Below are 15,076 nucleotides of genomic sequence, written 5' to 3' on the forward strand. Positions count from 1 at the left end.
TTATTATTATTATTATTATTATTATTAACCTTTATTTATAAAGCGCTGTAAATTTACACAGCGCTGTACATACAATCTTTTTAATTAGACGGTTCCCTGCCCTCGGGCTTACAATCTAAAAAGACATGACACAAAAGGAGAAGGGAAAGGTGAATATATACTGTATTCAGGAAACTCGTTGCAGTGACAAACATGTTTACATGAAATTTCTGTCTCTCTTTTCCAGATGCCTTCCAAAGATATTCAGGTTATTGTTGTATCTTCTCCCACTATTGCTGTTGCTAGGTGAGTGGACATGTTTCAGCAGTTATGAGTCTGAAAGCTCAACAGTTTAAGTTATCTATTTATAGGGATGTGTGTATTCCTCTTGCTCAATCTGTGGTCCACACAAATCAATGCAGTTCATCCAAGAATTACAGTAACCTCTTTTTGCTGCCCCCTCCCTCTTCTCCTCCTCCATCCTTTCTTCTTTCTCCCCTTCCCTTCTGTCTAGCATAAAATACATGCTTCTTGGGTTTCAAACACAGGTAGTTTTTAAAACTGCATACACAACTTAAGCTTAAATCATGAACTTAGGCTATTCTAGGCAAATAAATTCACATTTTTATGCACAATTTAATTCATACTCCATTTTGTCATAAGTAGTACGATTTTTCAAGGAGTAAGGCTGATGATGATAGATTTCAATAGCATTAAGGCAAATGCTAATCTGCCTGTGGAAAAATTTCAGGTGCACAGCGAATTTCAGAAGGGTAACAAAAATAAATAGAAAATTTGGGGGCATATTAAATGATAGCTTATGGCAACTCTATCTTGGGGCTTTCTTGGCAAGATGTGTTCAGAGGAGGTTTTGCCATTGCCTTCCTCTGAAGATGAGAGAGTGTGGCTTGTCTAAGGTCACCCAGTGGGTTTCATGGTTGAGCACAGTATTCTCTGCACCTGACTTGCAGTGACTCTTCAAAGTTTGTTTCCCAGTCTTATCTGGAGGTGACAGAGAATGAAGCAGGACGTTATGTATACAAAACGTACTCTTAACAGTGTTCTATGGCACTTCCCCTCTGATCTTAAGCTTCCATGATTTAATAACTGCATTGTGAAGAGATACATTTTGAGATCAGAATTGTTAGCCTAATGATTAAAGTTTCTTAAGACTAGTTTATCTTGTTGAGTTTGCTTTTTAAAATTGTGAAATCTTCCTTTTTTTCTTTTAGCAGAATCTTACGTTTTCCTTTTCCCCTTTCAATCTTCTTCCTTTAGGCTTGTGGCACTGGGGTGCTGAAAGTTTCCTTTCATTATTGCCAGCTTTGAATTGGACAAGTTTACATAGAACATACAGATGGGAAGACTCTGCAACAGTCGTTGAACCTCATCCAGATTCATCGTATGCTGTTGAGCACTCAGATGTAAGATATCCTTTGTACAGCCTTTTGACAAAGCCTACAAAGGGCAAGTGACCACAGCAGACAGCACCATAGACCTGCAGACTGGGGATGGTGAGAGTTGTACAGCGCACCCGCGTCATACGCGGGCGAGCTTTATGCGGCTTGAGCATACGCGCTCAAGCTGCGGGGCAGAAGGGGCGGTGTGTCCCATTCAATTGAATGGGCGTGTGCGCCCCGCGCACCGCCGCACCACCGCACACGAGCCCCATTGTTTACAATGGGGCTTGAGCATAGGTGGAATTTGCCTTACGCAGAGGGATCCAGAACGGATCCCCACGTAAGGCGAGGGCCCACTGTACTTGGCATCTGAAGGATGTCAAATTGGAGAAAGCTGGTACATGGAAGAAAAGGGAAGACTAGCTGGGGCATGGCTGCAACCTTGCTTTGGTCTTTGCCTTTTGGGCCAGTGCTTGTCTGCTTTCCAAACTATCTCTACAACTTTTTTTTTTAAAATGAAAATTGTAACTCTCTGGATCCTGCTTCAGTAAGCAATTTTTTTCTGCTTCAGTATGTGGTGAGCTATTAGCTCTTTCATTCAACATCTTACACCTGTTGGGTTGAATTGCTTGAGTTTTGGACTCTTGCCCACCTCCATTCTATGTGTATACATTAGGTTTATGCAAGGCTGCTGAATTCTATCATGCTTTGTTCAGTAGAAGTGATGAGAATAAAGATTAGCGATCTGGAATGACATTCCAAGAGAGGTATGCCAGCTCTGTCACTGTCTGCTTTTAGTCAACAGTGAAGGTGATTTTATTGCAGTGGACCATTCTTGAATCAGGACTAAATGCTGGCCCTATAGTGTTGTAATTGTTTGTGCCAGTCAATTTTAAGGCTTTAGTGTTTATTCATTTCCAAGTTGCATTATGATTTATTGTGATTGTAACACACTTACATTATTGCAACCCGTCTTTCTTGTTTTTAATAGAAAGGTAGAAACATTATATAAACATATTTTTTTTATTTTTTTTAAAAAATTCTAGGCAACTATGAAGTTCTTTGATGCAAGTCGTGTGCATGAGCTGGAAAAGCAGATGGCCTTAATGTCTGAGAGATGGCATCACCAGGATGAAGAATATAGTAAAATGCTGCTACTGCTACAGAACTTTCAAGCCCACATTTCCCAGATGAATGACAAGAATGAAATGTTGATACTGATAAAAAACGTAGTGGGCCAGCACCTTAAAGAGATGAAATCTGATCAAACAGTGGTAATTTTGTGTGGGACTCTTTCTTTTACAACTCAGTAATATTAATGTGATGATTATAAGCCTGTAAGTTAGAGTAGCCACTAATGTTTTGTTGTAAAGGGGGGATGATTAGGAAAAAAGAACTGACATGATAAATTGGAATTTGTGTGTTTCGAGTACAAGCATGTTCAGTTTATCACAAAGACAATCATTTTACAAATTATACTGTTACCTGATACCAGGAACACTCCATAATCAGTCTATTATATCAAATACATTGATTTAAGATATTAACATTTGTAAAAATGCATGTTTTGATACAAAACCATAATGCAATACAGGTTGAGTATCTCTCATTCAGAATTCCAAAATACTATAAAATCCAAATTGTCCACATGAGTGGCTCAGATAATGACACCTTTGCTTTCTAATGGATCGGTGCACACAATTTTTGTTTCACGCACAAAATTGTTTAAAATATTGTTTATAAAATTACTTTCTTCAGGATATGTGTATACGGTGTATAGAAAACACAAATGAGTTTCAAGTTAGACTTGGGCCCCATCTCCACGATCTCTCATTATTTACATGCAAATATTCCAAAATCTGAAAAGGTCTGAAATCTAAAACACTTCTGGTCCCAAGCATTTCGGATATTGGAGACTCTGTATATTCAGTACATGTTAGGGCCTAAACAGACAGCCATGAAAAGAAAGGCTTGGTCACCCCCACCAACGATGCATTGGGTCTGTAGCAAATACACATGGCATCAGTCCGCCCTGAACCTAGCCAAAATATCCATTCCTATTTGGGCCAGAAAAGAGCTGCCTTTGGTAACTTTGCCAAAGCCCCGTGACAGCTTCTGGGTGCTCCAGTGGTATGGCTTCCGGGCAGCTTCCTCATATCTTGGGAGTGTTCAGCATGTAAATGCTGCACTCCCAAGATGCCTGGAAGATGACTTTAACAGGCTGTCTGTTCTGGCCCTTAGTATGATTTGCTTAGAACTCAGTTGCTGTGTTTTTTTCTTAGGCTGTGAGACAAAGCAGAGTTCATTTGTTTCTGTGTGCCAGATTGGGAGAAGGGCAACTTTTGACAACACATCTCTCCCCCATTCTATTGCAGGCAGGTTCAAAAGCAACTTATGAGATGGTGCAATATTGCGTGCCTGCTGGTAAAAGTGGCACAGAGGGTATCCAGATTCAGAGAGCAGTGAGGAATCACTCTTGCCTTTGCCTTAAAGAAGCTTTTTAATTTCCAGACAATATTTGTAAATTTGCCAAATATAACACAGATGCAAACCTGTTCAACAATCGAAATGTACCTTTTTTGAAGTAGTTTTTTTTAATTATACCATTTTGCTTCTTTTCTATTTGAAACAGTATTCAAATAGAACAGTATTCAAGCAGTATGGATCTTGCCATTCCACTTCAGTTTGGCTTTATGTGCACAGAGATTACGATATGTTTCATTTTTTAAAATCCATGAAGTACAGTGGTGCCTCGGGTTACGAAATTAATTCGTTCCGCTGTCAATTTCGTAACCCGAAAGGCTTTCGCAAGCCGAATCCCCATAGGCGCTAATGGGGAAAAGCCGCGATTTGGTGTAAAATAGCGCCGAAAAGCACCAAAAGTTTTTTCGTAACCCGAAAAAACTTTCTTAACCCGAAACAGTTTTTTTAAATTAATTTTTTTCGTATCCTGAAAATTTCGTAAGCTGGGTAATTCGTATCCCGAGGTACCACTGTATTCAGATGTGGGAATGTCATGGTAAATAAATCAGTACCTTTAGAAAGAATTGTTCCATTTTGTTTTTAAAGAATGACTTCATGGCCTTGCATCAAGAACATGAATGGCGCATTGGGGCTTTAGAAGATCTCCTTGCAAAACTCTCTGAAAAGTCTGAGGTAAAGATTGGTTTATTATTATTATCTGATGTTCAGTAACGAAGGTAGTCATGCTAAACATAATGAATGGAAGTAAATCCCAGTGAAATCCATAGGATGCTTCAAAACAAATATGCTCAGAAGCAGTGTAAGAAGAAAAAGAGAAATTTTCATGTGTTACAGCTTTTCAAACTAGGTTGACACAAGTCCCAAGTCTCTTGGAGGTTTCCGCTGAGAAAATGCATAATGGTAAACAATCATCTTTGAAAGATATACTGCCTGTTTTCTCCTATAATTTACGCTCATGCCAAATAGGTTTTGGTGTACTTTAGGGCTTGTGTTTGATGAGAGCTAGCATAGTGTAGTATTTTGAATGCTGGACTACAACTCTGGAGACCAGGGTTCAAATCCCTGCTCAGTCATGGAAACCCAGTTGGTGACCTTGGGCAAGTCTCATTCTCTCAGCCTCAGAGGAGGACGAAGACAAATTCTCTCTGTGTCACCAAAAGTTGGAAACAACTTGAAGGTGCACAATAGCAACAACAACGGGCTTGCATTTAGTTTGTCTGAAATGACAGTTCCTAAAGGGCTGACTAGGGCTCTGCACCTCACTGGGTGCAACGTGTAGGTATCTCAAGGTGGAAGCTTAACAATGTAGTGTTTTATATGAAAAGGTTTTAAAAAATATGACCCCATAGTGACATGGGCACAAAAAGTGTTAGTCACGAATTCAATGATGGGTTTGGATGCCTAAAACCTCCCAGGTTCAGTTATGAACCTGGCTGGATGTCCTTGGGGAAATCATAACCTTTGAGCCAAATCAACTTTACAGGGTGGTTGTGAAGATAAAATGTTTCTCTGACTCACCTACAGGGATACAAAGTGTGCCAAAATACTCAAAATTTGTAAATCAGAATTATATTAATAGAATTAAGAAGCCCTTCATTCACCTCTTTATAACAACATTCAGTTTAAACATTTGCAAAAGTGGTCCTAATTAAGAAATGCACTGGTTTGGATCCAGCAAGATTTCATTATGGATAAGGATCAGACAGGAAGAGGGAAGGATTTTTTTTGTTCACTTGCAAAGTGGTCCTAGTGAAAATAAGATTAGAAATCTGCAGGTTTCAGTCCTGTGATCAAGAGTCTTATGTGGAACTCCATATGTCAGGTGACATTGCTTGTCCTCTGAAAGGAGTACTGTGCCTTTCTTTCTTGTCACTTTTCCCCATCCCCCATAGCCATATGTTGAGTTAATTGGCAAAAGTTGGATTACAATAACAACCACCTTAGTGTAGTTTAAGAAGGATTTTTTCCAAGTCACATGCAACTTGTACTGGAAATTAGAGTTGCTTCTCCCCATGCACTCCTGTGTCATGAAAACATCTAAGCTCCAGCCAAGGACGCTAAATTTTGCCTTGTGTAGTTTGTGATATCTACTGTATTATAAATATCCAGCCATCTATTTCTGATTTTTGCCATATTTAGGATTCTGCTGCCTGGGAATCCTTCCTTCACACTTCTTCTTTTATAGTCTGATTTAAGGATTGGGGAATTCATGGGATTTAATAATAATTTTGTTACTTTTCCAGGGTATCCAAAAGAAAATGGAGCTAACCAAATCAGAAACAGTGAGGTATGTCTAAAAATATTACGTTGAATGATGAACCCTGCTACTAAGTAGCAGAAAATGTCTGGTAAACACATGGCAATGGTTCTGCTTTAACACCTGTGATTTAATTTAAGAGGTGTTCCCCTGGGAACAAATTTTGCCAAGAAAACCCCCTGATAGATTTGCTTTAGGGTTGCCATACGTCAAAATCAACTTGGACGCACGCAACAACAAAGTAATTGGTATGAAGCTGCTTTCACAATAAAACTCTATAAGATTCATTCATTAAAAATTGCTACTAAAGCCTGTAAGATTCTTCTATTATTCCACTGATTTGTAGTCCTCTACATTAAATGCTTGAATTCATTCAGATATTTGGAAGTGGATTTGAAAGAGCTTCCCCAAACTGAGTTCGTGTTCAATAATCAGCTTTCTTTTTTGTACGGAAACTATGCAGCAAAGTAGGTCCAATATTTTCCCTCCTGCAGACATGTACTTTAGAGAAGTGATTAGAACTTAATGCCTTCTTCAGACCAGTGTTTCTTAGCAAATCAGAATACCTTGAAATTCCCTGCATTGAAGCTAAAGAAACTCTAAAGCATCATTTTCTCAGTTAGTGATAGAAAAAGTATGAATCATTCATCCTGCACATAGTAGTGGAGGAGGGATAGGCTGATCCTACATTAATCTTTCATATGGATGTAATACACATAATTCTAACAACCATTTACAATAAACGAATCCGCTTTGTTTTAGTTCAGTGTAAATCACAAATTCTTTCTTGACTATTCCTTTATGTGAACAATTCTGATTTCTGAAATCTGTCTTTTATTACCTTTCTATGCTTCAGTGACATGGATAAACAAAACCAACATCTCTTATCCAAGATTAAACATTTAGAGCTTGAGTTGGCTCATGTGAAATCAGAGCTGCTAAGTTCACAGGATTTGAAAACAAGTTGTGCCTCAGTGGATATGCTTCAGGAAAAGGTAACTCCAAAAAAGATGCCTAACAAAACTTAAAATCCTTTGTTTGTGCACTGAATTCTGATGAGGTATTTTACATATACAGTATGATTTCTGGAGTTATCCTGTTGGGCTTTTTCACCAGCCAACTAACAAATATGTAAACTGCATCACAGAGTTGTCTACAAACAGAAGGTTGGCATGCTCAGATGCTGAATTATTTAGGATTATTAATATAGATGTTTTTGTTGGCTGTCTCTGTCATTTTATTGAAGATCAAGATTAAAGGTTTGAAGTTATTAACAACAGAAGTGCTGTTGGTTCGCGTTTTGGACCCACACACACCCATATACACATTTTTAAAATGGGATGGGCAATGTGTGGCCCATAGGCCACGTACAGCCCCAAGAGTGTTTCAACCATCTGTAGGGGGCATTTTAGCCCCAGGAAAGGTCTTTCTTAAGACCTAAAGTAAGCCTGAAGTGTCACCCTTGTTTTTGGAGGGAAATTTTTTAAAAAAACAAAATCTCTCTTGGACATAAAATGACCAAGGGAAGTCTAAAAACATGGTGACAATGACTTTACAGCCTCAGAGGGCATTTGAAGGCAAACAATTGTGGTTTCGATTTGGTTTATTTGATTTGCAGTGGGGTGTGTGTGTGTCTGTACACCCACAAGGTCTTTTAGGGTCTATTGGGACTCACCGCAATATATATGCATACCTATAAATACAGTAAGTGCTCTTCTATTTTGAAAGTGATATGAGGTAACATACCTTATTAAACTGTCCTTTTGTAGGTGGATGCCCAGGTTAAAGAATCCATCAAGTCTTTGTTTTTTGGTAACCAACAAGGAGATTTGCCAGACTCTCTGCTTCAATGGCTAACATCCAAATTTGTGAGCAAGAGTGACTTGCGAGTTTTGTTACAAGATTTGGAGTTGCAGATCCTCAAGAACATAAGTCTACACATGTCTGTTTCAAATGCAAAGTCGACATCAGAGGTAGTAACAAGTGTTGTGAACGAAGCTGGGATTGCAGGCATCACAGAAGCGGTAAGCAAAATTGGAAAACCTTTCTAACTTTCACTTTTGCAATGCTGTTTCTTTTGAAATAACTTGTAATAATCCTCTATGGATATTTTATGAGTAGAAATAAATGTTATAGTTTAAATGAAAACTAAAATAACAATAGCAGGTAAGGTGAAACACAACACATAGTGAATTCAGAACAGTTAAATTAAAAAGTCACAGAAACAACAGTACAATTCCAGCTATAAAAGGAAAACTAACTTCGCTTGCCTTGAACAGTTCAAAATGCTTTAATGAAGAGTGCATCTGGTTAGTTGTATTAGTTTCATTGCTTAACTTGTCATTCCCTGGCTGAACTTAAATTTCAGGCATTGACCTTTAAAACAATGAACTCTACAGTCTGTAACCCTCCTAGCTGAAGGACTGGCTTTGCCTACATGATCTTACCCAATCCGTATGCAAGCTCCAAGGGTCTGGGATGGGAGCATCCTTCATGGCCTCTATTCCCTCCCAAACTGCTTTCCTTTTTGTTCTGGCATTTTTGTCAAAACTGCAAGTGACCAGGAGTTCACCAGCTTTGAAAAAAAGTCTCAGAAATCCCCACCTCCCCCATCAATAGATACATAATAAAACAAGATTTGGCACTTCGTTATAGCAAAATAATTGCACACAGTTTTCATTGACTCAACAGGGCTAAAGTTTCCCCTCCACTTTCTCATACTCTTTCTCTATTTGCAGCAAGCACATATTATTGTCAACAATGCACTGAAGCTGTTTTCTCAAGATAAGACTGGCATGGTAGACTTCGCTTTGGAATCTGGAGGTAAGTATTTAGGTATGAGTGGGGGTTTAGCTTGTTCTAAATTGGAAGCGATGAGTAATTTTTTAAAAGAAATACAAAGGTTAGACCTGGTTTTGGTAGCAGGTCTTCGTATTTTCAGAAGTTAGGCTCGTGGCTGTCAAAGAAGGTCTCTTCTGTGGTGAGGCCCACAGTCTGGAACTGCCCAAGTATGTTTATCTAGCAGCTAAAAAATATGGGAGACCGATAACTTTGGAATTCTCAAGCCGCCATTTAAACCTAACTTTAAATCACAGTTTGTGATCCTAGCTGAACAGGAATCCTAGTTAACAGGAGGTGAAGAGGAGTAGAGGTATTCCTGCTGTTCTTGCAAACAGGAGGGCGAACAGGAAGAAGTAGTTACTGGGGCTTTTTCTGATCATGTGGTTAGAGTAAAATGGCATGTGTAGGCTGTTACTATCTAATAAATGAAACTGAATAGCCTCCTGTTAATATGTTTCTTCGAGGTGGCAGCATTTTGAGTACTCGCTGTTCAGAGACATACGAAACGAAAACAGCATTAATCAGTCTCTTTGGAATTCCTTTGTGGTACTTCTCTCAGTCTCCTCGCGTAGTGATCCAGGTAATTAAAATGTTGGTGATTTTATGCAGGGATAATGTGTTTGTTAAAGGCATGGGATGATCCAGGCCCTTGTTCAAGAGAATTTCTGCGATTGTGTCTGAACTCCCAAATAATCTTCATTTCTTTTCAATGCAGCAAAGGCTTGGGTTGCTGGAATTTTGGGTGTGTCTAATGCTCATCTTTTTCATCAGTGATAAAGCAGGAATTACTCCTGTACCTATATGATATAGGATATCCCTGGTCTGGTTTGCACCCATTCCCCACTTTTAAATTTCTATTTCTATAACCTTTTAGAATCTTTGACAAGGATTCCATGAAGGCATATGTATGTGTACTTTATTATACTGCATATCCCTGAGATCATTTCTAGCAAAATTTGTTCAATGTTTATACAGTTGGCCCTCCATAGCCACAGATTCCTTATGCACAGATTCAAGCATCCATGGCTTGAAAATATTTGTTAAAAAATATAAATTCCAAAAACAAACCTTGGTTTTGCCTTTTGATATAAGGGACATCATTTTACTACCCCACTGTATATAATGGGACTTGAGCATCCATGGATTCTGGTATCCACAGGAGAGTCCTGGAACCAAACACCAGTAGATACCAAGGCCCCACTAAGTAATTTAAATGTAAATCAGCTTTCTGAAATGAGGAGAATGGATATAGAATCGTGAATATGTGGTGCTTTTACTGGTGTGCATTTTTGAAATGCAGTATGTTGCTGCAGAAAGAATTGTCCCTGTAACACTCGGGCTAGTATGTGCAACACTCTGATAACACACTTCTTGTATGTTGTAATAGCATACCACATATGTACGGTGCAGATATTTCATTGCTAATTCTGGCAGCTAAATGATACGTAGAGTTCATAGAGTTTGTATAGAGATGATTTTAGGTGCCTTTGATGCCATGTAGAACCCATCAATACAACACATCATCAGTATGAGTTCCACTGATAATAAGAGCATGTTTGCTGTTCCATAACTATTAAGAATATTAAGAATCAAATCTGTTTCAAAAAGCATAGTTTTTAATAATAGTTTTGAGTTGCTGAATCTCATGACTTTAAATGTGATGGAGTGAAATAAGCAAAGATAATAGGGTCGCAAGCACTTTCTAATTTAGCAGAACACAATGTCCTGTCCATATTTTGCCTTATGTATATGTGTGTGTGCGTGTGTATAGATATATATATATATGGTACGGTAAACCTTATTTACTGAATGGCCATTTCACAACTTTTATTTTTTCCTCTAAGCCTGACATGTATCCTGGAAACTGCTGGGCTTTCAAAGGATCACAGGGATACCTTGTTGTTCGTCTTTCTATGATGATCTACCCTACTGCTTTCACTCTGGAACACATACCAAAAACACTTTCACCAACCGGCAATATTACAAGTGCTCCAAAGGATTTTTCAGTATATGTAAGTTTATCTTTGGCAAAATAAGCTACACTAGTTTGTTCATGTTCAGCTACAGTTCTTTCAGGTATTAAAACAAGGGACTTTTGATCACTCAACGTAGTTCTGTATTACATAACCTGCCCCAAGTCAACCTGCTTCAGAATTCTTCCCTCTGAAAATGCATTTCAGATCTCTTTTTAAAAGCCCAAATGCGTGTGCTCATGTACCCAAATAGATAAAATAATAAGAGCTTTGAACAAAACATAGAACTGAGACTCCAAGAGAGCTGAATGCTTAACTTTGTATATTTTGCATTTAGGTTGAACTGGAAATTCAAGATGTGATTGTTTATGAAAAGCTATTCTTGTACATAGTCCACATTTAAGTTATTCTTAGTAGTGCATTAGCGTTGTCCCCGAGGGTTTGCTGTATTCTTTCTCAAATCCTAGTATTAAATGGATACTTCCTCTCTCCCCCACAAAAATGTTTAGCAGTTGTTTGGAGAGTCTTTTACCTTCTTGTATAACTTTTATTTTCTGTATCGTCGTATTTTAAATCGTTTCCTTAATAGCAAAGTTAGTTTGAAATTAAAATGAAATCTTACATATATGTCTTCTTTGACATGAATTCAACTGAGCTTTAAACATTTATATTGGCAGGGTCTTGAAGATGAGTATCAAGAAGAAGGTGTGCTTCTAGGACAATATATGTATAATCAAGATGAAGAGCCATTACAGATGTTTCAAGTAACGGTATGTCAACGCTTCTCAAAGATATGGTTATATAATTTACTTGCCTTTGGCTTCTTTCTGTTGATTTCCACCTCGGCTGGATGGAGTGGAGGAGCACTCCCTGACATAAATGACTATATACACCAGCAGCCAATTTTCATACAAACACACTTGCACACCCAGCAGGCTTACAGTGCAGAAACTTGAAATTATGTGACATCACTTCCAGTTTCATTTTCAGATAATTTTCTTGCTCTTGTGTTTGGAGGAAGGGTCAAAGCCATTGCATTTCCTTTTGTTTTAACAATGGTAGAATTGCCCTGGATTTTCATTTTTTAAAACCTGGGTTCTAGGCGCTTGTGTGACATCCTGGGTTGTGTCTGGGCTTAGAAATGGCTCTTTCTGTACTCTTTATGTAAACCAAATAGTATTAGATTCAGATTCCTCTCCGTTACTAATTCTAGTAAAACAAATACAGCGGCTCATGAATGACAAGTAAAATGCAAACATCTCACTTAGTCCAGCCTTGCAAGTAAGTCCACAAAAGATATTAACTGCTAGTAAGTCTACTAGCAAGCTCAAAAGAAATCTGGTCTTAACTTGAAATGACACAAGGCATGATGAGAAAAAAATAGTACGTTGATTTGTGACTGGTTCTGTTTTTATTGCAAGGGATCAGGAGCCTTCACTGACTTTGACCGGAAAAGAAGATACGAATTTATAGCAGTTGTGTGATGTGGTGGTTTGAGTATTGAACTGTGATTCTGGAGATCAGGCTTCATATCCCCATTCAGAAATGAAAAAAATGCACAGGGTTACCTTGGGCAAGTCTCACTTTCTCCAAATCCCTCTGAACATGCCTTGTCAAGAAAACTCCACAGTAGATTCACCTTAGAGCTCCCATAAATCAGGAACAACGTGAAGACCCACAACAAAATTATAGACATGACAATATAATCTCTTTTCTTGTTTACAATCTATCCAAAGCTAAGGACAATTAAGCCCAGTTTATTTTAAAGAGAGGCACATTCCCACTGCCATCAGCAGGAGTTTTAAGTGTGCATCCTAGATATGAGTGTATCCAGCACACATCACAAAAGGGCCAATGCAACAGAAAGCTAACTTTTAAAATGAGACCTTGGCTAATCTCTGACTTCTTACTGATCTCTTTTCAGGAGGCAACTGGAAAAGCATTCCAAATAGTGGAACTAAGAATATTTTCCAACTGGGGCCATACAGAGTATACGTGCCTCTATCGGTTCAGAGTGCATGGGAGACCTGAATGAACACTAAACTTTCCTACTTCTTGCTGTATATTTTTTTCCTGTTTATATGTATATAAAGGGAAAGCCTGGAACACTGGAATCCTTGGAAGCTGAGGATGTGTCATGTGCCGCAGGTTCCATATTCCTTCTTGGCGAAATAGAAGACTGCCAACAGAATTGTATACCAAACCCAATGGTTATTTTGCTCACCTTGTAACTGCCAGACAGCTTTATATTTTTTAATGTGCTCATTCTAGGGGAGGGATGCATGCCAACAGCTCTTGTTTGCAAAACCCAGTTAGCAAACTGATAAATATCTATTTTATTACTTCAGGATATAAAGCTTTTAAAACTTTTTTTGGCAGCTAGGAACCTGGGGATTTGTTTTTGTTGTTTCTTTAAATATTGAGGCTCACCTTTTAACTTGTATCTAATCCAAAAATGACCACGGATGTAGTATGTCACACCATGTGGCTATGCAGTTTTCAGTCACTTTAGTGAAATTTGCTTAAATTTCCAACACAAGGAGTTTCGAAGTGATGGAAACTGTTTTGTACCAATGGTGTGACGCATGGCATCCCTGTGGATACATTATGGGCACAGCTTCCAAGTCCTGAAGCCACTTCACATCCTTTATACATTCTTAGCAGGATCTTACATCAATGTGTGTTTTTAAGGGGAACTTTCTGACTTCATTTGTAGCATGCTTTATTAATCTCTTGGATTTGGCACTTCTTCCTGAAAGGATTTATTTGTTAACAATATCTCTTTACTGTGGAACAGGAACAGAATCTATTCAACCAAAAGACTGGTCAAAAGATTAGGGATGAAATTGTTAAAGAAACAAGCATCAACAGCATTTCTTTTTTAGAACAGAAAAGGCTTAAAACTATAGTTTTAAAAAACATGCTCTTCGTTTGAGCAAGTTGACGTCACATAGCTGATGGATTTGTTATATCGCCTTTTATATTAAAGGCAAATTCGTCCAAGTTTTTCAGTACAAAGTCGGACAAGTATGGACTGAAGAAAGGGAGGGAAAGTTACATTAAAAGGAAGTGGCTTAGGTGAGACTGAAATGCTCACAGGTGTAGATACTATGTGATGGGACGGGATGCAAACGAAATGTAGAAGATGAAGCAGACTTAGATAATGCTAGAAATGCTGACTCTTTGGATGAGACAACATGCAAATGCAATACATGCCTCAAGCGTATTCACATATTCTATTTTGCGCTGTTTGTTTTCTGAAAACCTTGATGCATACTCTGGAATTGCTGCTACTCTCTGGACTACCAGAGCAAACTTCACGGAGCTGAATATGTGCAAAACTCAGGGGCATGGGTTTCATATCAACTCTCAAAAAATGTCATCTGTATATATAACAAACATATGCGCACACACACATTAAAAAAACTTGGATATTACCTTCAGTAGCGCAGCTGAAAATTTCCTACATCTTTTTGTGGAATATGGAATTTCTTGGACACTAAACTCCTGCCATGCCTCTGCAACTTAACATCCGTTTTTAAACTTTAATTTGAAAACACTATTAAAAACCGTCCTTAGGGAAAAAAGATTCCTTAAAGTGATGGTATCCGGAAACTTTCACTATACGTCCTGCTTTTGGGAAAGATCAAGTTAAAGTATTGTTCGTATTTTGGGAAAGATAAGGTGGTGCTGACTGGTTTTCTGAACAGAGTTCATGTATGTTGCACAAGAGTCCTCAAATATTTATAACAGAGTTTTATTTCTAGGAGGTCATATCTTCACCTAGGTCCAGGTAGAAACAGAACTAATGTCCTTTTGATGATAAGGGCTTGCAAAAAAACCTGTACAGGTGTTTCATAAACTAAAGGTTAAATATATAAATCAGAATTATCCTGTATAAACCCAAATTGGGGGGAAGATAAAGGAGCGGGGAATTTTTTGCATTAACTTATTTTTAAAGAAACGGAGATAGGACTTTGTGCAATGTATTTTTGTAAATGCTTTTTTCAGAACATTTGTCTCTGGTGTCCTTCGCTGCCTCCAAACCGATAAGGAGCTATTAAGAAATGTTTAAGAGTTTTAATTTTTGAAAGACGCATGTAATATTTGGGACTAAGTAATAAAAGTTTCTTCTTTTGGTA

At 38.1% G+C, this 15,076-nt stretch overlaps 1 protein-coding gene across 12 annotated transcripts in view; it reads left to right on the top strand.

Moving 5' to 3' along the window:
- Positions 1–15,076, top strand: part of SUN1 (Sad1 and UNC84 domain containing 1) — a 47,095-nt gene extending 32,019 nt beyond the window's left edge. For all 12 annotated transcript variants that reach the window (XM_089540317.1, XM_089540323.1, XM_089540316.1 and 9 more), the window contains 12 exons: positions 227–285; positions 1,258–1,403; positions 2,426–2,653; positions 4,449–4,535; positions 6,107–6,150; positions 6,977–7,115; positions 7,890–8,144; positions 8,859–8,943; positions 9,426–9,541; positions 10,806–10,973; positions 11,612–11,704; positions 12,859–15,076. In XM_089540317.1, the coding sequence (XP_089396443.1) occupies positions 227–285; positions 1,258–1,403; positions 2,426–2,653; positions 4,449–4,535; positions 6,107–6,150; positions 6,977–7,115; positions 7,890–8,144; positions 8,859–8,943; positions 9,426–9,541; positions 10,806–10,973; positions 11,612–11,704; positions 12,859–12,969 (1,531 nt within the window). In that variant the 3' untranslated portion in view covers positions 12,970–15,076. The remainder of the gene's footprint in view (positions 1–226; positions 286–1,257; positions 1,404–2,425; positions 2,654–4,448; positions 4,536–6,106; positions 6,151–6,976; positions 7,116–7,889; positions 8,145–8,858; positions 8,944–9,425; positions 9,542–10,805; positions 10,974–11,611; positions 11,705–12,858) is intronic.

Source organism: Sceloporus occidentalis, unplaced genomic scaffold (genome assembly GCF_023333645.1).
Source record: "Sceloporus occidentalis isolate IW3139 unplaced genomic scaffold, rSceOcc1.0.p SCAF_10, whole genome shotgun sequence".
Classification (NCBI taxonomy): Eukaryota; Metazoa; Chordata; class Lepidosauria; order Squamata; family Phrynosomatidae; genus Sceloporus; species Sceloporus occidentalis.